The 26740-nt window shown below is 38.6% G+C and overlaps 2 protein-coding genes across 2 annotated transcripts; one reads left to right on the top strand and one right to left on the bottom strand.

The window, feature by feature from the left end:
* Positions 1 to 3849: 3849 nt before the first annotated feature.
* On the top strand, positions 3850 to 6383 carry Gle1 (nucleoporin GLE1). Its single transcript, XM_065229448.1, has 3 exons — positions 3850 to 3965; positions 4030 to 5418; positions 5479 to 6383. Exons 1-3 carry the CDS (start codon positions 3951 to 3953, stop codon positions 6100 to 6102), a joined length of 2028 nt encoding a protein of 675 aa, XP_065085520.1. The 5' UTR covers positions 3850 to 3950; the 3' UTR covers positions 6103 to 6383.
* A 293-nt stretch (positions 6384 to 6676) lies between these two features.
* Positions 6677 to 8585, bottom strand: Pus10 (Pseudouridine synthase 10). The gene is made up of 3 exons (XM_065229489.1): positions 8384 to 8585; positions 7412 to 8326; positions 6677 to 7361 (listed from the first exon to the last, which is right to left on the bottom strand). Exons 1-3 carry the CDS (start codon positions 8504 to 8506, stop codon positions 6924 to 6926), a joined length of 1476 nt encoding a protein of 491 aa, XP_065085561.1. The 5' UTR covers positions 8507 to 8585; the 3' UTR covers positions 6677 to 6923.
* Positions 8586 to 26740: the final 18155 nt, after the last annotated feature.

The raw sequence follows: 26740 nt of genomic DNA, 5'->3' as shown, positions 1-26740 counted from the left end.
ATGGTACAATTAGCAATTATGGGTGATTGGAGCTATACCTGTATGCAGCTTATAGATTTATGTAAGTATTTCCAAGAGATAACTAAAGGTTTCCAATATTGATTTGTATCTTTCTCATTTGCAGTCTAAATACCCGGAACAGGTACCAGTTGCAGGATGAAGCATTCCATCAGCTGCAGTGGAAAAATCATCGGAGAACTTCGAGCCCACAGAAGCGACGTCTTCGGAAACCGGGTAGACATAACACGAATAACATATTTATAGAATATAGTATATACTATTAAATATTATCAAGAAATTAAAAATAATATAAATAATTAAAAAAAATATTATATTGAAAATGATTGTTTTTAAATTGACAACATTTATTTTTCCTATTCAAAGTGGCACATTTTATTTACACTATAATAAACTTTCATGTCAAAAGTTTGTTTGAAACATGCTGTTAATTTAAATACTGCCATGCTTTCAATTTGACAGTTCTACAACTCGATTTGAAAGTTACAACTTTTAAAAGTAGGGAGTGGGCAACTTTTGAATTAACAGTTTGATTACTTTCGTTTTGAAAGCTAGCCGCTTTCTACCAAAAAGAACCAATGCAAACTTTTAATTCTTCTAATGGTTTTTTTTAATTTTATTAACGATTATTTTTTGTGTGTAGGAAACATTCTCAGAAGCTAAAGCCTTTTTTTAGGGATTTGTTTTGTTTGCTTAGTGCGCTTTTTCTTTTGCTGGAAACAAGTTTTTAAACGAGGTAATGCATCACTTATTAGCACCGACAAACCGACATGAAACTTAAACTTAACTGTTGATAGAGAATCCTAACGGCCGATTCAAATGTGCAGCGATCCCATCTGTCAAAACCATTGAGTTCTCCAAGCAGGATCTCACGAACACTACACTAATAACATAATTTTACACACACTAGCGTATACTGTCATGTGCACGGTAAGAATCAAACATCCATTTATGAGTCAAAGTGAACCCATTGTTAATAAAAGCGGCACCACTAATTAATGAGTAATTCATTATGCCAATTAAGTAGTAACTGTTATGCCTTGTTCAGACTGGAGAGTTATAACATGTTATATCGGTTGTCAACTAATTGCAACACAGAAACCACCATCAAGATAGCGCTATAACATGTTATAACTCTGTAGTCTGAACGTACTTTAGCTACTGTTAGCAGAAACTCATTGTTGTTAAAATAATTTACTCATTAATGAGTAAAGCCACCTTTATCAAAAATGGGTTAACCTTTACTCACAAAAGGGTACTTGACTGTTACCGTGAAAGCGTAGGGTTTGTTTTCGTTTTGTTGTTTATTTTTACTTTAGAATGACAGTTCTAACAGCAAACAAAAAATTTCTCACAGCTAACAAAAAATTTCATCTCACTAACACACGCAAATCGCACCAATACGAACCCGCCTGGAGAGGACTATAGGAATGTGATCGCGAACGGGCGGGATCCCTACACTCAAAAATATTACAAACCAATATTGATTAAATTTTATGCATTTTATTATTAATCAAAATTTATACATTGGTCCGATTAATATTTTCTTCAAAACTATACTAAGTCCGATTATCGGAGTGGTATTCGATCAGTGTATACTAAAACGATAAAAAATGACAATGTCAAACACGATGGCACTCGTAGTCGTTTTTCAGTTCACGTTGAAGGTGGTAACGTTCTCAATTGGTTCTGCAAACATCGTCCGCTCATTGATCGAAAGAAGCATATAAGCCTGCCGGAAGTGGAATCAGAGCCTACCATCAATGGTAACCATGTATTGATTAGCCAATAAACTACTGATGCACAGTAATTTCTTCCATCTGTTCGGCTTAACGGCCAAAGCGTTGAATATGACCATTCCGGGTGGACCCAAGTTTACACCTGGGTTTCGATAATGATAATTTTAAGGTTCTGCTTTTGCTTTAATTAAAACTTTAATTTTTATTTGAAAACAATCATATTAAGCATTAAACGAAAAATAAGTAGAAAATACATTCCCTCGAATAAACCGTATGTATGCATTGCAAGCATTTTTCGATTTTATACTATGGCAGGCATAAATCATTTTTATACTAAGTCTGTTTTCTCTCCCTTTATACCGACCTTTGCGTCGGCATGGAGAGCTGCGATTTAGCGTAACTTTTATACTATTTAGCTTCCAATATTTTTTGAGTGTACGTTGTGTTGAGTTTTGTGATAATTACGAAGACGAATAGAACTAAAACGCACCGATTGCTTCGCCGTCCTGCCATGGCGGAGGCATACGAGATACTGTTTTATTGTATTGTATATTGTTTTCTAGAATCGTTCAGTGGGTAGGGTAGTGGCACATATAATCGACGATGCACAAACAGAATGTCGAGTGGTCAACACACAGGCCTCGTAATCTCAACGTCCATTGTTCGGTTCTAGCACAAACGAAGTGACAGACGGAGCGGCTCGAAAACTTTGGTGACTAACCTGCTATTTCAATTTTTCAGTGTACCACAACACCACTACTACTGGATTGTACTAGAGTCGGTGTATAATGAGTCACGCCAAGAGTGAAGCCAAGTCTACCTATTGAACTGTCAAACCGGCTACCTATCGTGCAAAGTAAACAAGCATTACGATGCTATGAAAGGTCCACGAAAGGTATTGCAATTAAATATTAAATATAACCGAAGAAATGATCTTATACACGCAGTGAGCATTACATTTGTCATGCGATACGTTTTGTAATGATCAGTAATGACAATTTCTACTATTTTTCCTTAAGATAATTCCACAAAATCACTGATATAATGATATACTACAGCCGTTATTTTTTTCCTCGCTAGAAGTCATTTGAAGTTGATGCAGAAGTCCTCTGTTGCCAAGTTAAAAGAAAGGGAATCTTTCGAAAACCGTGATGTGAGTTCAACTGTTTTTCTCTTGGCGTGACTCATTATACACCGACTCTAGATTGTACTAGCATTTTCACCAATTGTATTAGAATGTTTTTTTTTTATGTTCTATCTCTTTCACTCTACTCAAAACTGAAATGCATAAAAAAAATGACAAAATGATACACTCTTTGCACACTGTCAAATAATCATTGTATACAAAATCAACTTTGTTCAAATCAAAACAAAATAATAACTCATCTGGTGGATGATGGCACAAGCTTCCAAGAAAATTCTTTTACAGTGAACCACATTATTTTAATGGATTTCTTCGCCAGTTAGTCGTCTGTCATTTCGTTTGTGGTTCTAGCATAGAGGTAACTCTAAGACCAGAGGGTCCCGAAGAAACGAGCTCAACTTTTTGGCTCAGCTCTGGTACTATCTTCGGTCCCAAGCTAATCGATGCACCCCTCGAAACATAGAAAAATCCACGAACCTCTCATTTTATCTGTCAAACTTTCATAGCGAATCAAAACAAACATAGTGTAGTACTGGAATTTATACTAGAATGGAGTACGTTAGTCGATTTGCTTGGGACCAATAGGCTAGTCAAGTAGTGAGCCAATTTAAAATCGTTAGTTTCGAATTGATTGTTGGTTCTAGTCTGTTGCATTTTATAATTTTTTTGTCAACAATATTTTTCATAAGGCAAATCAGTGAAATTCATACTGATTTCTTGTGAATCAATTCTTACGTCCAATGAAAATAACTTAATTTTGGGTATTTTTTCGGTTCCGTGCAGGTTTACTCGATCTGTGTGAAAATTTGGGTAGTTTTGAAATAGCGTGTCTACGAAACAGAAAGTCGATGAAGAGAATCGATCAATGCCGATAGGACTGATAGGACCTTTTGAAATGTTCACCTCGATTAGCGACGGATGGTGACGATAAACATAAACAACATTCGAATTCGTTCGCGGAACGGAACGCCGGATTTGCGTTTCAATTTTTGTTTGTTGAAAAATTTTCTAATTCCCGGAAGTGTTGCGCGCGGACTGAAAAAAACAAAATGTCAAGACTGATTGTGAGTAACTTTGAAATCATAAAAAAAAATCCTGACGATCACTCATGCTTTCCTCTTCCCTCAGCTGGATATGGACGATATCCTCTCGGATTTTCAATCGCTCAAGCTTTCCGCCCTGAGCAATGCAGCCCGAGCCTCCTCGCAGGGCTACGGGCGAACCATCGGTCCTGATGATGGTTTCGAGCAAGAACGCCACGAGAACAGCTTCCCTGGTGAGAACAATCAGAATGCAGAAAATATCGGTTCCCTATCGGAGCTGATTGGCAAACATACATTTCTTCCGGATCTGAAGGTAACGTTCGTCAACCGATCGGATCCGAGTGGGATCTCGCCGAATGCACGGACGGTTGACATCAGCGATTGCCGGGCGGTTTCGTTCAAAATGTATGAGCAGGAGTTGGAGCGGAAGCGGATAAAAGATATGAAGCATGCGATGGAACAAAGACAGGCAAAGGTGAGGGAAGCGGATCGGTTGAGAGATTTGCAGTTCGAGGAGCGAATCAAGCAGGCTGGAAGCGATGCGGCAAGAAAGGCTCACGACAGCGAGCAGAAACTGTTGGAAGCGATCCGAGAGCAGGAACTGATTGCGAAAGACTTTGAAGAAAAGCGCAAGGCGGAAATTGACGAGGAGAACCGACGATTGGCGGAAGTCTCGCAACAGTTGAAGAAGAAGGAGGAGGAGATTAAGAGGAAGCATGCCATGTTTGACGCTATCCGGAACAGTCAGTATAGCTTCCGGAAAATGACGGATGCCTTCACAAAGACGCTGATGAATATCGATAAGGAATTTTCGGTTCGATTTAATGCGCAGAAAAAGACGGTTCAGGGTTTGGTCAAATCGTTCGAGCAGTTGCTGCATAATGTTAATGCCACTAGGGAGGTTACCCAGCAGGAGGTAGACAAAGCCGCCGAGCTATGCAAATCGATGGACCAGGCTAATGCGGAAGTAGTGGAGATAATGAATCGAATCCAAACGGAGATAGCCGATCGCGTGAAGAAGGAAGAGGAACAGAAGCAAGAGCAGCAGAAGGCAGCGGATGCTGCTCCAGTTCAAGACACTGCACCGCTTCCTCAGGACACGCCTGACACCACCACTGTAAGGGTCAGTCAGCCCGCACCGAACCAGCCGGATCCGTTAGCCGCTTTTGCATCCCAGGAAAGTCGAGCTTTCCATCGGGAAATCAAAACCTTCTACGAGCAACACCAGCATGCAGTGAAAGCCCTGGTGGATGACGCGTCCATGAAAACCTACCGATTCAATTGCCAAAAAGCAATTAACACTCCGGTGAATGCCATTTCCGCCGTGAGTCGGGAGCATTTCGTGGATAAGTTCAACAAACTTGACGCTTTGCTATCTGGACAACCGGTCAAGACTGGAGATACGGCCGTTTCGATCAACGGGCATCCACTAGGGAAGATCTACTGTACGATGCTGCTGGCGAAGAAGTTTGTGGTAAGTAGCTAGTGCTCTTAAATTTGGATTTGGACTTGGATTGAGGACTTTTCTATTCAGGGTCAAGCGGACACCATGATTAGCAGCAACGCCTCGGCGGCCTTCCCGATTGCAGCCATCATCGTCGGTCTTTGGCAAAAGTACCCGGAGTTTGGTAAATTCTTTCTCGCGTACCTGCACAAGGAATGTCCCTACCTGGTCCCATACTTCCTGCCTCAGCTGGAAGGACAATCCCAGGAAGACTACCTCAAAAGTATCGGCTACCGGTTCTCGGATGGTGCTCTGGAAAAGCAAGATCAGTACCTGAAGCGGATGACCGGTCTGGCTCGGTTGTATGCCGCGGTGGTAGTGTCCAACCCGAGGCGAGGCGAAACCGCTCCACATCCGCACAGTATGGAGTGTGGATGGCGCTGGTTGTGCAACATACTGAATCTGAGCCCTCTGCCGGACATTTGCGCCACGTTGATAACGGAATTCCTGCAGACGGCGGGTCCCTCGCTGTGGGCTTGCTACGGAAAGCAGTTTGTCAAGGTGCTCACAGTGATTCACGAACAGTATTTGCCAGCACTCAACAAGGTAGACGAAGGTGGACCAAAGGCACGACTGGAGGGATTGATCGCGAAAATCACCGCCGAAGGGAAGATCGACCGGCCGGAAGGGATGCTCAGTCCGGATTTTTGGTAGTCGAACTGGTAGTTTGTTAATTTGTGCTGAATATTGCCTGATTACGTGGATTTGCAACTATGTTTTTTTACTTATTACAAGCCGTATTCCTAGCTTATTGGATGAGATCAATACAAGATTATGAAATTAGGACAGGAATCCTTTTCGGAGGATAGTATTCACAATTCTTGCGAGAAGTTTCATTAACCTCAGATAAGTTATAAGAAATCCGTAGATCTTCTAGAAAGTTCCAACATATTCCAAGAAGCTTAGGGAATTTACATGAATTTTGGAGATTTTCCAATAAATTCCTAGAAGTATCGAGAAAATCAAAAATATTCTGAGAAGTTCCAAGAAATTCCGAGAAGTTGCGCTAACTTCTTCGCCTTCGGCCTGTCTCTGAGCTAACAGATCATGTTAGAAGAATGTCGCTTCTGAAATATATTGGAGATCGTTTCTAATATTTACTGCATACAGTTTAGGGTAACGAACCACGCTTCTCCACCATTACCTATTTCCATCACGTTCGTATGGGCTATCGTTTATTCACGAGAAAAATCACTGGACGACATCAATTGGTTATTGTGCCTTTTATTCATCAAGTCATATACAGCCAATGAAAGCATAACAGTCACATCTTTGCTCTTGATTTCCTATTCGAATGGGACTGTTATGCGTCTATGAGTAGTATTATAATAGGACGTTTTACGATTTCATCAATTTCTTTGCGTACCTTTATCGTCAGGTGGTAAATCACCATGAAATGCAATGGACTTCATCCCCCCCTCCCCCTGACAATAATAACTGAAGAAACTAACCAAGCAGTCATTTCCCCACACTATTCACCTTCTCAACCTCTTGGGCCAATCCAAATCGATGGCCATCACATCCAACGCGTGAATATCGATCGCCTGACCGATGATACTCTTGAAACTGGGCTTCGTCCGACCAAAGTCGCCGTGAACCAGTTCCTTGATGTAGGTTCCCGCCTGGGTCACAACATCAATGACGATCGTCCGCTCGTTCGTTTTGCACGCGCATGCCTTCACACTGTGAACCGTCCTTGGGCGGGACAGCAACGGCCGTCGGTGCAGCACCCTCAGCGGTGTCCACTGATCAATGACAAATGGTTCATCCATGTTCAGAGCCTTCAAGACTTCCAGTGTGACCGGTTTCTCTAGCACACATAGCGCTCGGTAAAACTTCCGTTTGTTTTCCTCGCCATGCTTGATGTGGGTTAGTTCCTCTCTGTCCACCAGCTGCAAATCTTTCACTGAAATCTGTGGAATGTCATAAGCTTTCTGAATACTGACACCGAAGGATCACTTACCAGTTTCGATTTATCGATCGCTTTTTCCAATTCGCCCGCAGTGGATCCCTCCAGGTAATCCTTGAACGCATTTGGAATCTCCAACACGAATGGCCGACCCTCGCCGAGGCATCGGACGTCAACATCCTCCCGACCACTGGAGGAAAAGATTAAACTGTTCTCCGGTACTCGAAAATACGGACCCACCACGGAGGCCATTATCTCCTGCACGCTATTCTCCATTTTCCGCTTACCATCAAGCACCCACGGCGTTTGGCTGAGCTCTCGCGAAACCTTATTGTACCTCCCAGCAAGGAACATCGTTGGACCGGTGAAGTTGATCTTTTCCAAAACGATCGAATCGTCCTGAATCGTCGGTGGAACGGAAATGTGCTTCTTATATTGCTCCAAGTCCAAGCTTTCCGGCGTAAAATGCTTCTCGAATGCGTTTCTAGTGATGAATTCCTTTCGGCAGTGCTTGCGCGACTTCCGGTCGACAAATACACCCGGTTTAACCTTTTCCAACAGCTGAAGCTCCTGCGTTTCCTTTTCGTACTTGAAGTAAATGTTGATCGCCACTCCGTTAACAGAAAATTGCTTCCCCAGAGCCTCTTCCAGCTTTCGATTCAGTACCATCTTTAAGGCATCCTTCACAGTCACGTCCGGTGCGGAAGAATCCTTCTTGAACTTTTCGGGGAATTTTTCCAGAAGACCAATCCACAGCGACAACTGTCGCAGATGGAACACAATCGGTAGGAAGATAGAGCTGGTGAAACCTTGGCACTCGTACTCCTTGAAATCGCTACTCAAGCGAATCTGATCCAGCAGAGAATCAATCAAGGCAGATTCGAACACTCCCAGACAGGCAACGCAAACATTTTCACGAATCCGCTTTGGTGGGTTTTCCGGATCCGTACTGTTCAAGCTGATGTCCCTCTGGAAATAAACGAAAATTTAGTTTACGGGGAAAAATTACCATTTTGAGAATTGAACCTTCTTGAGGCCTTCATCAACGTTCAGGAAATCGTCGGCTCGTCCGTTCAAGTACCGAAGACAGCAGATCCGGCAGCAGCTAACTGATCGAAGATAGCTGTAGATTTCGGAGTCGTTACTCATTTTCCAATCGATTGATAATAATTAAAGACTCGAAACTAAAATTAACAAACAACTGAGTACAGAGTCCAACAACTCGCGACTCTGCATCTGATAGATCTGATATCCACGACTCATGTCACGCTTGTTTGTTTACAAATTTAACTGTCAAGGGGTGGCACGTGCGCTTTCCATCGTTCCAGTGATAGAGCTGTGCGTTTTTTTTTGCAAGAATGCACGGAAAAAAAAACTATGGGAAAAATCGAGGGGCACGCAATACAAAGAACCGGTGCGTTGAAGCAGACCCCCTTCACTCTTTGGATTTTTTAGAGACAGATAATAGCGCCAAACGGTTTGTGACGAGACAACGTTGAACTGCAGCGTTGGAAGAAAACACGCACACCAACATCTATACATGTACGAACCCACACAACTGAGCGGACGGTACAGCGCAAATCAAAACACGAAGCGGTGTCATCACTCATCGTCTTCATTCAGCTTCGGCTACTTCCGTTTGCGTTTGCTTTCAAAGCGTTGACAAATACTTCCTACGTTATAAAATAGGAAAGTAATGATTATTCCAATGTAATTTTTGAATAGAATGCGTGCTGCGTTGGCCAAAGAAGACGGCATATTTTTTACGTTTAGCAATGATTTCGATACGTTGCATTTCCAGTGACTGGGGTGTTGTAATAATTCTTTAGAGAGAGTGAATGGTTTTCCCTTGTTTACTTCTATGCTTATTAAGATTCTTTTGAGCACCAGCTCCGCAAATCATCAATTCAGTGCCAACATTTCAAAGGGGCGTAATTGCTTTTGTAAACAATGACTTTAGACGTCGATTTCTCGCAATTAAAAGCTCACCCCTCCAAATTACCAATGCTAGTTGGGACAGGAAACATTCCTCTACCTGCTGGTGTCATTCATTTCCATGAGTGAGCTTTCATTCGCGAGAAATCGACGACGATAGTCTTTGTTTACAAATGCAATTACGCCCCATTGAAATGTTGGCACTGGATTACTATTAGTGATTTGCATCTTACTGATACCGGTGGTATAGGGTTTTTGATCTAATTTCCGTCCTACTAAGGACATTCCGCACTTTACCACGCTTTTTGGAAAGGGTTTGAACAAAACATGGAATATTTTCATCAAAGATAACTTCTAAATTTATCCACCTTTCCATACGTACCTTTGGATTTGATAAAGAGTCAAACAATGTTGAGATATTATTTAAAATCTAATACTGCTTCTTGCTTCTAAATTCGTCCTACGCGTTTCAATTCCGTCCAAACGCATTGAAACGCCATTAGATTTTCTTCGTCCTACGGATAAACGGAGAAAAAGGGGATGCGCTAGGAGCGCTTCTTTTGTTTTGAGAACAATGAGCGTAAATATGTATGCAATGCGCTCTAATAGGATTTATGTTGTAGCTAATGAACTAACGCATCGGAGCAAACGTATTATATTATTGTTTTGTGCATTGTGAAATCATTGATATTATTGATGATTTCTGCTCGATAGAACGGAAATGGGCGATTACGACGAAGTAGCGCTCTTCCCTATTGGAAACTCTTTCGCTCGAAAGCAAAACATATTACAAGCACATCATGATGCGCGCTTGAATGTGTGATTGTTTTCTCAAGTGTTTCTGTTGCATATAAAGTGGTAATGATTGAAAATCGGAACAATCACAAACAAGAATCTTGCTATCGCAATATAATGATGACTTCGAGCATGATATCTAGAGTAACATTTGAAATGGGCCTATGTCCAAAACGTAAACAAACCAGAAAATGAATTTTAAATTTTGGCCGCCTGTATTCAATTCATATTTAAGAAAATTGAAGTATTTTAGGCATTTATATTGTTCACAATAACAATAGTAACTGTATCTCAGTATACAACATCCAAAATATGCGAAAACCTTTCAAAAATATATGAAAATCGATAACAATATAATTTCATAAATTAATAAGCCTTTTTTGTGAATCTTTCAACGGATTGGCCCTTTTTGTTAAGCCGTTGTGCTTGTCATCAGAAATGGTAGGCCCTTTGCTAAGCCTTTTCGCAACGTCAAATAAATTCAAAACAAATCATCGGCCCTGCCTCAAGCAGTAGGGCCTAGCTTTGGTTTGAAAATTTTCAATCATCGGCCCTTCTACGTCACTAGGCTTAACAATGAAATGAGATAAATGAATGGTTGGCCGTTTTAGCGTGCGGGCCTATAAATGAATCGAAAAATTTCGTTGATCGGCCGTTTCGAAAATCGAGTTATTTTTAATGATTTTTCTCGATTATGCGGAACTTTCTTACACGATTAGTAGCTATCAAGCGGTGCTAAAGAATGGTATCAAAACCCGATTTGTTTACGTTTTGGACATAGGCCCATTTCAAATGTTACTCTAGATATCGTCCTCTTTCCTCGGCTGATCATTAACGTCCGCATTGACATCTATCATGCTGACACCTGTCAGTTATTGAGCCCACGTGGTGAAGTTGGCGGGGAACTCCCAACAGTTTCAATGTGCACTCAACAGATGGCACTGCGGTCACATACGGGTGGTAATCAACAATCAATACGAAACTAACGATTTTAAATTGGCTCACCACTTTAGTAGCCTATTGGTCCCAAGCAAACGATTAACGTACCCTATTCTAGTCGAAATTCTAGTACTACGCAATGTTTGTTTTGATTCGCTATGAAAGTTTGACAGATAAAATGAGGGGTTATTGGTTTTTCCTATGTTTCGAGGGGTGATTTGACAAGCTTGGGACCGAAGATAGTACCAGAGGTGATCCAAAAAGTTGAGCACGTTTTTTCGGGACCTACTTGTCTTAGAGTTAGCTCTATGGTAGTACTGACGGTAATTAAAATTATCTATCCTTAATTAATGTTGGTGAACGTTGGTGAAAATGTAATTAATGTACATTAATTACAAAATTTCAACTGTAATTAATGGAGTTATAAAGTAGTTGATGTTCTACAATGTGTAATTAATGTAATTAAGGCAGTAGTTAATGGAATTGGGTTCTTTAGGGGTATTGAGGTAAATCCATATTTGTAATCTGCATTAAAAATGGAACCCAAACCCAAAATTTCATAAATTTTGGAACACTAGGAACTGTTTAAACTATTTCCAGTAGATTATGGATCATAATCTTATCGTATGATCATATAGATCATACGGACGAGCGAGCGGGCGAGACACTGTACAGTGCGCTTTGAGAGAAATGTATTCGGCATGCGATCTACTAACGCAAACCACTGCCCACAAATGTGTTGGAATACCATGCGGGCAAATACCTACCAATTTAAAATTCATCAAGGTGTTGTATTTCGTATGCAAGTCAATCAGCTGGCACTGAAAACTCCAACAGTAGGCGAGACAACGGCTCACTTTAATATATTTCAGATGACGCAGCGGTTCGTGCTGGGGCTCTCACGCAGAAGGACTAGGTTTAATTCTTCAAACAGCTCCAATTTCTACTACTAATGCTGATAAATCAACACACATTAATTATACCTGCCTTTAGAAATAACTTTCATAAAAGTGCGAACTAAACATAGAATTTGGTGTAGAGGACAAAAACCTTTTTTAATTTATTTTCTAAAAGTTCCGTTCAAGTTCCTCCAGAAGCTGCTTAGAATGATCTTCAATTATGATACCGGAACTTTCAAGTTCTTATAACGACTTAAAAATGAGGCTGCTTAGAATTCTAAAAACCATCACCAACTAAGCTGCTTAAGCCACAAATGGCCTTTTATCAGAACTTTTGGTTACTTGGGTAGAAATAGTCCCAATGATGTGTATGGATGGTATTCAACTGATCATGATCATGGTTAAATAATTAGGTGGAATTAAATGGAATATAGCCTTTTTTTGCTGTTTTATTTAAGCATTCCGCTAACAACCCAATTTCATTACTTCATGATCATGGTATTCAACTATCCAACAATTCAAATCTCTTCCCTCAGATATTGCCTCATATCATAGCAGCCGGCTCAGAAATTATTCCAAAGCCCTTGCTATTCAGATATTATTTTGAAGTTCATCAATTAAAATCACACTCCAGATATTCTCATATCATACCATTCTATTACAGAGGTATTCTGGACATATATTGCTATCCATCAATCCAAATCACATGTCGGATATTTTCTCATATGATACCAGCTAACTCAGAAATTATTTCAAAGACTTTCAAGTGATCGACGATATTGATGAGGATCGCTGGATATTTTCAAGACTTCAGGATAATCAGGTATAATTCTGAAGATCTTCATCTGTCCAACAATGCAATTCACGTCTCTAAGATTTTCTGTTATGATACATTGTGATCAAAGACATTGATGAAGCCCGCTGGAAGTTTTCATGATGATCGGGTATTATTCTGAGGATCGTCAACTGTCCAACATTTCAACTATGGATAATTCTCTCGTGATTTCAGGTGACTCAGAAAATATTCTGAACATTTTGCCAATTATTCTGAAGATCTCGAATTGTTTAATAAAACAAATCATGTCTCTAAGATATTATTCCAAGAAAGTAGGTAACACTGGAATTATTCCAAAGACCTTCATATGATCAAGGACCTGCATACATTTCTCTGGATAATTTGGTTTGTTCAGTAAATCATGTCCATTTGATATTCTCGTATCATAGCAGGTTGATCAGGAATTATTCCAGAGACCATCAGATGATCAAAGACCTGCATCATGTTGTTAATATATTTTGTCAAGACTTTAGGTCGATCAGGTTTTATTCTGGAGGTTTTCAAGTATCCAGTAATTTAAATCTCAGATATTTTCAGAAAGCAGGTTGAACATAAGTTATAGCCGTTAGTTCCTGGTTCTAGGCGAGGGTCTAGGTGCCTTTCTGGTATCGCTAGCATTGGTACTCAGTACAGAAAACAAGATCGACGGAAAACAAATCAAGGGAAGACTACTAGTTTATCAGGTATTTTGTAGATCTATGATTTCGGCATTAACGAGTTATTCCTGGAGTTAATTATATCTTTGGTACGATGCTTTAGTTCATGAACTACAGCACAAAGTCTTTAAGAGCACAAAGTATGAATGTTTACGTAGAAGAAACGCACCAGTATTGGCCATGTTTCTATTTTGACGACCTTTTGACAATATTTCACGTTGTTTACAATTTTGAGATGTTCAGTGGCGTTCAGTTTGTTGATAAAAATCATATTCATCGGTGTACATAAACATTCGACCACAAATTGCACGAATATTGTAATTTAATCGGTTTTCTGAGGTGTGGACAAAATAGAAAACTATGTCCAATACTGGTGCACTTCCCCTACACCCTTTTTTTCAAAAAAAACCACATGAGGAGCTTCAGGCTCCAAAAAGTTTCGATTTGTACTCCTAGCAACTTTAAGTTAAAAAAAAAGTTCCAAAAAGCATCCCTAAGCACTTCTTAGGAACTTCAGGCAAGGCCGAAAACATGGCCACAACAAAGTTCCGAACATGTTCCCAAACTTCTTAGCAACTTTAAAGTTTCTAAATAGGTACGTCATAGTCCACATGAAGCAATCCGTACAAGTCTTTGTTAGTAACACAATTTAATGTACGTAAATAAGAAATGATCAGAGGCTCAAATAAATCACAATTCTTATATTTATGCAGTGCATCAATATTCTACCCAAACATAAAAAAATGTAATGAGCAAATTCCTGGATTCGAACTCGTGTATTCGGCATGCGCCACAAGTTGGAATACCATGCGGGCAAACACCAATTTAAAATTCATCAAGGTGTTGTGTTTCGTATTCAAGTTAGTCAGCTGGCACTGAAATGTCCAACAGTAGGCGGGACATAAGCTCACTTTAATATATATCAGATGACGTAGCGGTTCGTGTTGGGGCTCTCACGCAGAAGGACAGGGTTTAATTCTGCAAACAGCTCCAATACTAATACTAATACTTATAAACCAATACACTTCATACCTGCTTTTAGAAATAACTTTCATGTCTTTAGAATTAACTTGCATAAAAGTGCGAACTAAATATGAAATTGGTTTGGTGTAGAGGACAAACACCTTTTTGTTTACTTAGTTTCTAAAAGTGCAGTTCAAGTTCCACCAGATGCTGCTCTTCAATGATGATACCGGAACTTTCAAATTCTTATAAAGACTTAAAAATGAGGCTGCTTAGAATTCTATCCAGCTTTCCATGCTCGGTAATGGCGGCCTGTTTGTATGAATAAATTTATCCTTCACTGTGCTATCTGAAGGTTCGGATTTTGATCCCTCCCTTTTCCTCTCCCAGGAACAGAAGGAAATGAAACAACCCGAATAGAAATTGTAATGTAGGAAACATCAGCAGACATCTTCAATACATTAAATTTTAACGTGTAGTGCTGTAACCTTAATGTATTCAGACTTCAGTGTGACGTCCAAGTACATAAAAATACATTAGCCTCAAACGTTACATCAGAATCAAACGTCTTGACGATGTAAAATTTGACATCAGAATACATCCAATGACAACAGAACCTAACGTTACATTAGAATCAAACATCATCAAGATGTAATTTGTTGCACGCATAAAACATCAGAATACATCCAATGACAACAGAACCTAACGTTACATTAGAATCAAACATCACCATCGATTAGAGAAAGACTTCTACTACCCGATGGATATGTTGGTTTGTGTAGGCGTGTCTTGAATTCCGAGAAATCAACAAGAGAAGTCATTGTTTACAAAGGCTGTTACGCCCTAATTCCAGCTCTATCTTGATTCTTCTACTCCATTCACCATTTTCATATACCCTCTGCCAAAGATGGTCCTAAGCACGCGTCGTTCGAAAACTCCCAGTGCTCCTCGAGCATTGTCCATTGTCATATTTTTCATGCACAATAATTTTGTTTATTATATATTTGCAGTTCGTTTGCAGCAATTTTTGGAGCGATCCGTGAAGGGGAAGGCTTGCCACTTGTATATCCGAACAGTGGACCAAACAAGCCAGCAACCCCGTCCAAAGTGTCATGCATTATTGACAAATTGGCACAGTGGGTCGATTTGAAGGGAGATCTGGAGGCGCAGCGATCACATTGTCATGATTGTCTGGTAGTTCACTCAAAAATGCTATAACAATCGCCAAGCTCGCTGTAATGTCAACAAGTGCCTCGTCACCCACGAATAGGCGCCTATGTCAGTGGTCTAACAACTCTTAGCGCGCTAATGGCATAGTTCCCCTGCCGCATAGAGAGTTGCCACAATGATATTAGGTTAGCTAAGGTCAGTTAACTGACTGGTGGGAAACGGGAGCTTAAGCAATGGCTATTCTTTATGCATTTAAGAGATAGTCTACCAGAATGGATGACTTTTTTTGTACAATTTTATGTTTTCTGATGGTTTCGGTTGTGCAAAACATGAGAATTAACTTTTTCAATACTTTCAATTGTACAAAGCATTAGAGCTAGAAACAAGATCTTGTAAACACTACACACCTTAACTGGTAGTTTGCTAAAAAAAATGCTGCAAAAATCGTCAAGCTCGCTGTAATGTCACCATGTGCCTCGTCACCTACAAATTGGCGCCTATGTCAGTGGTCTAACAACTCTTAGCGCGCTAATGGCATAGTTCCCCTGCCGCATAGAGAGTTGCCGCAATGATATTAGGTTAGCTAAGGTCAGTTAACTGACTGGTGGGAAACGGGAGCTTCAGCATTGACTGTTATGCACGCATTTTTATGATGTAATCTAACAACAATCGTGTGTAGTGTTTACACGATCATGTTTCTAGTTCTAATGTGTTGTAAATATAATTGAAAGCATTTGAAAAGTAAGATTCTAGTGTTTTGTATATCTAAAAACATTAGTAAACATCTACATTTGAAAACATTCAAACAACGTTTACTTTAAACGTTTTGTACATCTGAAAACATCAGAGAACATCAAAAACGAAGTACAATTGAAAACATCCGAAAAACGTTTAGTTCTAACGTTTTTTACATCTGAAAACATCCAAAAACGTTTGTTTCTAACATCAGGAAACCTCTACATTAGAAAACATCAAAAAACGTTTACATTTAAAAACATCCGAACAACGTTTAGTTCTAACGTTTTGTACATCTGAAAACATCCTTAAAACGTTTGGTTCTAATGTCAATAGATTGAAATTTTTGACGTCAGACCGACATTAGAATGGTAAAATTTTGTTCCAAAATTTCTGATGTATACACCATGTTACGTTGCTTAAATACAACTAAATCATAATGTTTTCTAATGTTTGACATCAGGCATACATTTGATTTCGATGCTGATGTAGACATCAAAATCAAACGTTGGGCTAATGTAAATTTCTATTCGGGAACATACGCCCTTCAGTTAGTGTCAAAAAGCACAATGTCTCACAGTTGTTGTCGTACACACCAGCGTTGCCAGATTGTTTTCATGGTAATAATCGGTATTAAATGATTAAAAAATCGGCATTTATCGATATTCACTATTTTCAAGGGGTAGGTTACTCCGCACACCAATCTTGGGTCATCTTTTTTGTCAGTGTGCCACAAGTATGTCGATTGTGCCGGTCATAGAGCAAGCTGCGATTGTTTGTAAAATGCCCATCCCGGCAACCCGGTATTTCTGACACCTTGAACAAAGATGAATACTAAGTTGAAACTGTCGGAAGAAAAACTTTCTATTTTAGTGTCCTCTTTCACGGTCCCTTTCATCCAATGAATACCCCCCGTATTCAAGGTAATTTTGTGGTTTTGCTGCCCCCTTGGTAGATATGAAATTTTGCGCTCATTTTTATTAAAACAAACACACCGAAATCAGAGATGTCCCATTTTTTAATTACTCGATTAACAACTAATCGATTATTTTTTGTTCGCTCTGCTGCCATTTTTCAACCAATGAGAGTGCACATGTTTGAAACGATCGGTGGTGATGATCCTATGGAGATGTTAATGCTTATATCGGCACGATATAACATGATATAACCGATTACATATATTTTACTTTTCGGTTCTTTAATCGATTAATCAATTATTCGAATGAAAATCGGCCATCCCTAGATGAATGTGAAACCACGTGAAACGTCATTTCAAATATAAGGACCGTACATAAATAATGATACAATTTGAAAGATACCGGGGCTAATCACAAATTACGTCCCTACGGTAACTGAAATAAACACGAGTGTTCACCGGTTCCCTTGAATGTTTTGGTTTGAAATCGCAAGGATAAATCGGATTGAGGATGACGCGGGAAGTGGCGGGTGTGTGAACTTTCGGTGTTTTGTGATCCATAGGGCAATAAAAGTCCTGTGTATTAGTGTTTAATAATGCCTTCAAAGACAGACCAGAAATGTAGCCTTTCGGCCGGAAAGAGTTGGAACCGGTGGGGAGCATTGTTAGAGACAGACTATATAGGGTGATGAATAGACTTCTTTAGTTTGTTTTGTGTGATTTGCAGCATTATTTGAATTAAGAGTACTAATGAAGTCTGATTAACTGCCTCTTCCTCTGGAGTCCACTCTAGAACCTACATTTCGTATTTAGATCTATAAGTGAACTGCTGGTCTGAGTTCCTCTGGTATATTCAATTAGAAGATGTTCCTGAACATGCTGTCAAACAGCACGTCATGTTCTGGACAACTTCAATGACAGTTGTCCAGCAGTGCTCCCATTTTATTTACAACAAGCTAATGCCTACGAGATTGTGTTTACAACAAGCTAATGCCTACGAGGTATGCCGAAAATGTGCCGATGGATGTGCCCAAGCTGTGTAGAATATAATTCCGGCACAATGTGCTCAGTGATTTACCCCTTGACTATTTTAATAAATTTTATATTTTTTCAAACTATTGGACTAAAATCGAATGATGTACTTTCCAAGAGAGTCGAAAAAAAACTCTGGACATATTTGAATTTGTCTCTTAATGGTACTAACAAAACTTCCAGAGGAAGAATAAAGAAGATCTTGAGGAGGAAGTCTGAAGGAAGTTCTAAGAAATGTCGCAAAAACCTCCGATGGGGATCTTCCAAAACAAATATTGAGAAACTTCTGGATGTTTTTTAAAGAAATTTTCGGAAAAATCCAGAAGACAGAAAATTTTGGAAATCAGAAACCAATCCCGGAGTCAGGCTTGCAATTGCTCATTACAGCTAAAATGCTATTTTTCGTAATTATGAAACAATGAGATACTATAATGATAATTTTTATTTGTAAGATGCAAGAAGTGGTGTTAAAGTTTGTGTATGACATATAAAATTTGTCAATTTTGCTTTCAGAAGGTCACAACAGCGATTTTATGATCGCTGATTGCTCGCTCATCGCGTTGCTCATCGTTACAGCTAATCGCTAGTTGTGAGCTTCTGAAAGCAAAATTGACAAATTTGATATGACATACACAAACTTTACCACCTCTTCTTGCATCTTACAAATAAAAATTGTCATTATAGTATCTTATTGTTTCATAATTACGAAAAATAGCATTTTAGCTGTAATGAGCAATTGCAAGCCTGCCCGGAGTAGCCATTTCCAGGGGAAGTCAGGAGAAACTTCCAGAGGAAGACGAAAGAAACTTCAGGGAGAACTCTATGGATACATCCGGTAAAACTTTAATTGAACTTCCTGGAGAAGACGGGAGAAACTTCCTAAGATAGATTGGAAGAAACTTCTGGAAAAAGTCGAGAGGGCTTACGGAACAGTCGAAAGATACTTCAAGGAGAAGATGGAAAATATCTGGAAGAAATAGATTTCTGTGGGATGTTAACACAATATTCCCTGAAGTGTCTCACATGCTCTATTGATCCAGCATTTTTCACATTCATAAAACATCCCTGAAAGGGATGATAATGTCCCTGAAGTTTTCGGAACATTCCTGAATTGCACTTCGCAATATCCCATAATTCCTCGGAACTCCTTGAAAGTTCTTGTAACTTTCCTAAAGTTAATGGGGTTTTTTTTTTAAGTTCTCTGGTCATCCTCGAAGTACTCGAAACTTTCCTGATTATTATGAAATTACCGGAAAATCTCTTATCTTCTCTTAATGCAACTGGATCTTCTTTACGCTTTCATTTTTTTAAATTAATGAACAGCAGCATTAAAGTTCTCTGATCTCCTCGATTTATTTTTTTTTTTTTTAAGTTCTCGAAACTGCTACTATCCTGAAAACCATTAAATTTCTTTGAAGTTCTTTGGATTTGTGAAGTTTCTAAAATACTTCAGTTTCCTTAAGTTCATTGGAGTTCTCTGGGCTTTCCTGAGATTTCCGGGTTCTCGAATTTGAACAGAAGTTAATGAAACTGTCTTTAATTTATCGGAACCTATCCAAAATTCCGAACTATTCTGAAGTTTCAGAACTTTTGAAAAGTTCCTAAAGTAATCCTGATTCCTGAAGTTCTGTGGAAGTTGAAAAAAACTGACGGGAGAAGACGGAAGAACCTTTCGAGCGAAGCTAGCAGAAGCTTCCAAGGGAAGTCGAAATAGCTTTCCGGAAGGAATAGGAAAATAACTTACAGCGCACTGGCGTGCACAGGGTGGGGCAAGGTGGGGGCAATTGACCCTTCTTTTATAAATAAGATGTTAATTACCACATTTCCAAATTACGATATAAAATAACTTGTTTTCGTGATAACTTGATTTGAAGGTAAAATAACTTCATTTCATACTGTACACCTTTTATTGCGTCAATTCCTTTGAGATGGTGTCTGAAAATTGCACCACAAAGGTGCATGAAGAGACAAACTTCAATGAAATTTTTTGGTCAAAAAATTGCACCACAGTGGTGCATACAAAAAAATTCTGTTGTAATTTTTTTTCAAGGTGGTTCATGGAGGGATAAAAGAAGAGGATTAATTTAAGGTTGTAAAAATTCACCTTCGTGGTGGTAAATCGAAGAGAAAGCTTTTTATTGAATATCTGGTGTAAACATATCATCAATCATGGAGGGACTAATCAAAATGAATAACCCTGGTGGAAAATTTGAATCACGCTAAAAATTTGAAGGTGCACATTTAACTGAATATTTCTTGTGAAACGTTCGCAATACTGTGCTGAATGTAGAAGCAAGGTTTATTTATTTTTCTGGTGCATAATTTGCATCGTTCTGATGAATGCAAGCTTCATTGAAAATTTATGGTGGAAAATTTGCACCATTCTGGTGCCTGAGAGTTGCACCACAAAAGTGCATGGTAAAACAAACTTCACTGACAATTGTTGGTACACCATTCTGGTGAATGGAGGAGAATGCTTTATTGAAAATTTCTGGTGAAAAATTTGTATCGCTTGATAAATGAAATTAACAGAACATTTCTGGTGGAAAACTTGCACTGGTCTGGTAAATGAAGGCACAAGCTTTATTTAAATTAAGCTATATTGAAAACTTCTGGAGGAAAATCTGCAAGAATGGATGTGCAAGCTTTTCGGGAAATGTTTGGTCTCAAATTTGCATCCTTTTACTCAATAGAGGAACAAACTTTAATTATAATTTCTGGTGTAAAATTTGCTCCATTTTTATGATTGGAGGGAAGCTGCTTTACTGAAAATTTATGCTGAAAAATCTGAAAATAGAGGCAAGTTTTATTTGGTGAAAAACCTGCAACATTCTGATAATAGGAGAAGCAAGCTATATTGAAAATTTCTGGTGGAAAATGGAAAAAGAAAATCTGCACTTATCAGAAGATTGGAGAAGCAATTTTTATTGAACATTAACGGCGAATTATTTGCATCGTTCTGGTCAATTGAAATTTCCTGGTGTACAATTTTCTGGGAGCAAGTTTGTATTGAAAATTTCTGGTGTAAGATTCAATCTGCTACATGAAGGGGCTAGCTGAATTGAAAATTCCTGATGTAAAAATTGCACAGTTCTGGTGAATGGAGGGGCAAGCTTTATAGAACATTTCTGGTAGAAAAACTATAATGTTTTGGTGAATGGACGGACAACTTAAACTTGACTTCCGAGAAGAACCTCAAGGGTATTGAATTCTGAAGAGAAGTTCCAAAAGAAAAGATTTCTGGAGATGATTCCATGAAAATTCTGCGTATAATTTCTAGTGAATCCTGCAGATAGTTGCAAGATAATTTCGAAAATATTATCGAGAGAATCAAATTTTGAATGAAATTCCAAAGGGGTATTGAGGAAAATTTCAACGAAATTCCGGAGATAATTTCAAGTTCATTTAAAGAAGAATTTCTGGAGAATACAGAGGAAATTCTTCTGAAACATTAGGGGAATTTCATTTCTAAGGTGTTGTGAGAAAAAAAGTTCTAGAATATTCCGAGAAGAACCTCAAGGATATTGAATTCTTAGGACAGTTCCAAAATATTTCTGGAGAGATTTCAAATAAAATTCTGCGGATAATTTCTAGTGAATCCTGCAGATAGTTCCAAGATAATTTCGAAAATAATACCGAGAAAATCAAATTTTGAGTGAACTTCCAAAGGGATTTTAAGCAAAATTTCAAGCGATTTCCGAGGATAATTTCTAGCTCATTCCGGGAATAATTTCTGAAACTCTAAAAGAATTTCAGTTCCAAGGTGTTCTGAGAAAAAAATCATGAAGAGTTGTAAATATAATTCCAGTGGACTTCTAAGCAGAATTTCAAAAACGCTCTTCGGAGAATTCTAAAAAATCCGAGAAGATCCTCAAGGATATTGCATTCTGAGGACTGTTCCAAAATATTTCTGGGGAGTATTCCAAGAAATGTCTGCGAATGATTTCTAGTGAATCCTGCAGATAGTTCCAAGATAATTCCGAAAAGAATACCGAGAAAATTAAATTTTGAGTGAAATTCCAAAGGGATTTTGAGGAAAGTTTCAAGGGAGTACCAATAATTTCTAGCTCATTCCGGGAATAATTTCTAGATAATACTGAGGAAATTCTTCTGAAACTTTAAGGGAATTTAAGTTCCAAGGTGTTCTGAGTAAAAGTCAAGAAGTATTCTCAAAATAATTCCAGAGGACTTCTGAGAAGAATTTCAAAAGAGCTCATAGAGTTCTAAAAATTTCTAAAGAATCTAAGGAATTCTGAGGATGGACTTTTTAGCAACTGTACAAAGTTTGGATTCCCTAATTAAAAATTAGGTATAAGTTTGCCATTGAACCTTGGCCGATTGTTGTCATACTAAGAATTTGTCTAAGAATCTTCTCTGAAAATTTCAAGTAATTTGTTACCGTGGTTGACATGCTCAAACCTTCACACAAGTCGTCATTCCGTTAACAATCCTGTACTCGTTTATCAAAATAGTTTTGTGCGCCTTTGGTCCAATCGCTATGTATTGTTTAAACCTTAGCCTTGGCATTTAGATCAAAATTTGAAAAAAATTAAAACTAAAATTTTCGCTGAAAATCTAGATAGAGCTGGAATTAGGGCGCAACAGCCTTTGTAAACAATGACTTCTCTCGATGATTTCTACGAATTCAAGGCACGCCTACATAAAGCAACATATTCATCGAGTAGGGGAAGTCTTCCCCTAATCGCTGGGGATGTCGATTTGCCAGGGCGAGCAATGACTTTCGAGAAATCATCGAGAGAAGTCAATGTTTACAAAAGCTGCTTCGCCCTAATTCCAGCTCTGTCTAGAAATGACCAAGTTCAACGTACTCGCAACGGTAACAGTAAAGTGAGTAAAGTTCCTGGGCAAACACAATCGCAGTGAGACCCATGTTGGTAGTATGAAAGCGTGGAAGAAAAACAGCACCAAAAAACAGCTATGATTGCTGCTAGTACACGCTAACTTGAAAGTACCCATTAATGGTTGAAAAAGACCCATTTTGAAGAAAAGTGGCTTAACTCATTAAATGAGTAAATTTTTTACCCATTAATGAGTATCTGTTACCCATTAATGAGTAATTGTTAATCATTAATGGGTAACAGATACTCATTAATGGGTAAAATTGTTTAATCATTAATGAGTTAAGCCACTTTTCTTCAAAATGGGTCTTTTTTACTCATTAATGAGTACTTTCAAGTTAGCGTGTAAGGCAAAGCGGCTACAAAATCGCTATATAATGGAACATTTAATCGATTTTGTGCGCATACTTTGCAAAGGTAGCCGACCACTTCGTGGACATTCCGAAGGAGCGGAAAGTGTGCCACCCAGTTGGTGGCTAACTACGATCCTGTGCTGGAAAAGCACTTGGCGGAAGGTGCGAAAAATTGCCAGTATACAAGTAACCGTATTCAAAATGACATGATTACGTCGTTGAACAATGTAATGTTAAGAAGATGTACCACCACCGGAGCAAAAAATAAATAAAATTAGCTAAATTGAACAGTAGGGAAAAAGTGAGAGGAGGACAGCACCATCTACCACGTACCCATCCCCAGATTAAATGCACCATAGAAAAAAATTGCCCCTCGTTAATAAGATTCCTGTGCACGCTAGTGCTTACAGGGTAAGGCGGACGGAAATTGCTAGGGAAAGTTGGAAGTACTTCAAAGGGAAGATTAAAGAAATTTCAGGAACCTATTTTTCCACTGAATAGTAGTACATATTTCCCGATTTCCAGAAATTATAAAACATTTTTGAAGATGACACTTTTTTAGAGCAGGCTCAAAAATTTTAATTTTCAAAAAGATCAATGTCTCTCACAATAGTTTCCTCAGACAATTCAGTGCGGGCAGGCAGTAATCATTTTGTTTGTTCATGAAAAATCGATATAAATCGGTATTCAAACTGAAAAATCGGTGTTCTGAGAAACCTTATCTGTATACCGGTATCGAGATTGAAAATCGGTATAAATACCGATAAATTGGTATATCTGGCAACGCTGGTACAAACTAATAAATAATTATTTTTACACGAGACGTAATCCATCTTTGACGTAAATTATGGAACGTAAACAACATGTCTTGAAAAATTAAGTGTTCCTAAGCCGAAGCATGCGCAACTCGACGAAAAGTACGCTTCAATTGATTGAATTGATTTTCTCGTTTCTTTCAACTGATTCTTATGTCATTTGGGCCGCTTGGATGTGTCAGTCTTAGGGCACGGAAATTTACATGACTTTTTCGTAGTGTGTAGAACATTAGTTTCATGTTAATGCAGTGAATTTCTTTTTCGAAATCAATCATCAGAACATAATCTTTTATTTCTCTTATACACAAAAGCCATCCAACCATATTCAACCCTTTACTCGAGAGTAATAAAAATCATAGGTTCCTACTTTTCGAAGTAGGGATATTTCGGAACTTTCAATACGGCTGTCATAATTTATCATTCTTTATTACCATTATCATGCCAACGGCTTAAGAAGCACTCGCTCCACGCTTGCTATGTGTCTACCATTTGACTCTATAGAGAGCAAAACTACGAAGCACTTTTCACGGATGGCTTGATTTTGGCAAAGGATGTAAACAAAGTTGTAATAAACCGATGAGTAGCTCTCTCAGGCAAAAAGGGGGCAGTAATAAAAACGGAAAATGTTTGTTATTTCAAATTGTAGCTGGGTGCTTGTGAAAATATATCGTATATCATATTTAGCTTTTGCTTGGATTTGATTAAAATAATAACTAATTAATAATCGGAGATTAAAGTGTTTCTAGTATTTAATACTGGGATTATTATTAGTTCTACATTAGATTTTCTATTACAGTAACTGTTCATATGTTTTCAACTGAAAAAAATCTATTCTTCTCAGGATCTCTTACCAAATGGTCAACTTTAAAGTGTACTCAGCTGCAAACTCCAATTCAATTGCCAACAAAATAGCATCCAATAAAATTTCGAACAACAAATGATTATCTCACACAAAAAGAAATCTGTTCCGTCCCTCCCGAAAAAGTCTGTCGAACAATATATTATGTTCCGTACGGAACGACTTTTATCACCCGCCTTTTGATCCGTCTTCTTCGCACAAAGTAAATAGCGAACAGCTTTGAAATCATCTTTCAAAACCATTCAAATAAAAGTTAAAAAATAGACACCTATAGAGGTATTCCATCCCAGCTGACTTTACTCAGCAATTATTACAACAATGCGCGAAACGGAAGAACCCAGAAGTGTTCCTCCCCTTTTTCCACTCCACCAGGCGACGAGACGTCCGGATCGAAAATAAAAAGGCACGCGGTCCGAACGAAAACTTCCTCCGATGGGCTGTTTTTGAATGATGTAATTGATGTGACCGGATACATAGGAAAAATAGCAACGCTTCCTAAATTCAAGCGATGGATGATGATGCGCCCTCTGTTCGGTTGTGGGGTGCGATTGTCTGTTGTTTCCCCGTCGATGGTGAGTGACACCGATTTAGGCTTCGGAGTTTGTTCAAATACGCTTGTCGGACAAAGTTTTTCCTCCCTTTCATTGGCGGCTATAGGGGGAAGTTAGTGATGTTTCCGATTCCGATTCTGTGTGATGAGGGATAGGAGAACAAAAAAAAAAAAACGATGATGCGACCAGCAATTCGACTCTTTAGGGTTTTTTTTTGGGTTCGTGTTTGTCGTTCTGATGTAGTGAATAAATGTGCCAGTAATCAATTTAGGAAGTAATTCAGAGAAATAGATTTGAGGCTTTAATGTGAAAAGTTTATATACCTCACTTAAAATATTAGGTTACTCACTCAATTAAGGGGGTATTCCCAATCTTTTGCCTTTTTTCGGCCTGTTTTTCAATTAATTTTTTTTTCAAGGAAAATGAATAGTAATGCGCCTAACTCTTTGGGATTCTTGTTTATTGAACATTAAAGTTTACAAATAAATTTTTTTCGACATAAAAAAAGACATTATTGACGTCACAAAATGGCGGCAAACAGACCCCTGTTCGCCGCAAACGCCTGGACGGGCGAAGACTTTTCTCTGGAACGGCTTCATCTGAAACAGATTTCGTGATGAAATTATAATCTGCATAAGATTCTCTGGAGCTTCTCCCGTTGGCAGCAAAAAATCTTGCAAATTAACAAAATGGCGGCCATATGAAAAAACAGGCGATTTTTAGCCCGCTTTTTTGCAGCTTTAAGGTGCTTCAAACAATGTTAAATGTTAATATTTTTGGCTGAAAGTGGGAGAAGCTCCAAAGAATTTAATAAGGAACAAAATGCGCAAAGATTCAAGTCAATATCTCTTATAGTTTCTGAGAAAAATCTTCGCCCGATAAAAAAAATGTGGTTTCGAGAAAAACGCGTTTAAAGTTTTGACTTTAGTTAAAACCATTTGGGGGTTCTTACCATTAGTCAGCTATGCCTGGACACCGAATTCGCTGATCGGAAAACGGCTTGGGGGGATGAAAGTATATAGTCTAAAGTACAAAAAAACGTGAAAAAAAAAATTTGATTTTTTGAAAAAA

This window comes from Ochlerotatus camptorhynchus, unplaced genomic scaffold (genome assembly GCF_037179485.1).
Source record: "Ochlerotatus camptorhynchus isolate MF236.1 unplaced genomic scaffold, CSIRO-AGI_Acam_v1.1 ptg000314l, whole genome shotgun sequence".
NCBI classification, from domain to species: Eukaryota; Metazoa; Arthropoda; class Insecta; order Diptera; family Culicidae; genus Ochlerotatus; species Ochlerotatus camptorhynchus.
This window is presented reverse-complemented; position numbering and strand designations above follow the sequence as displayed.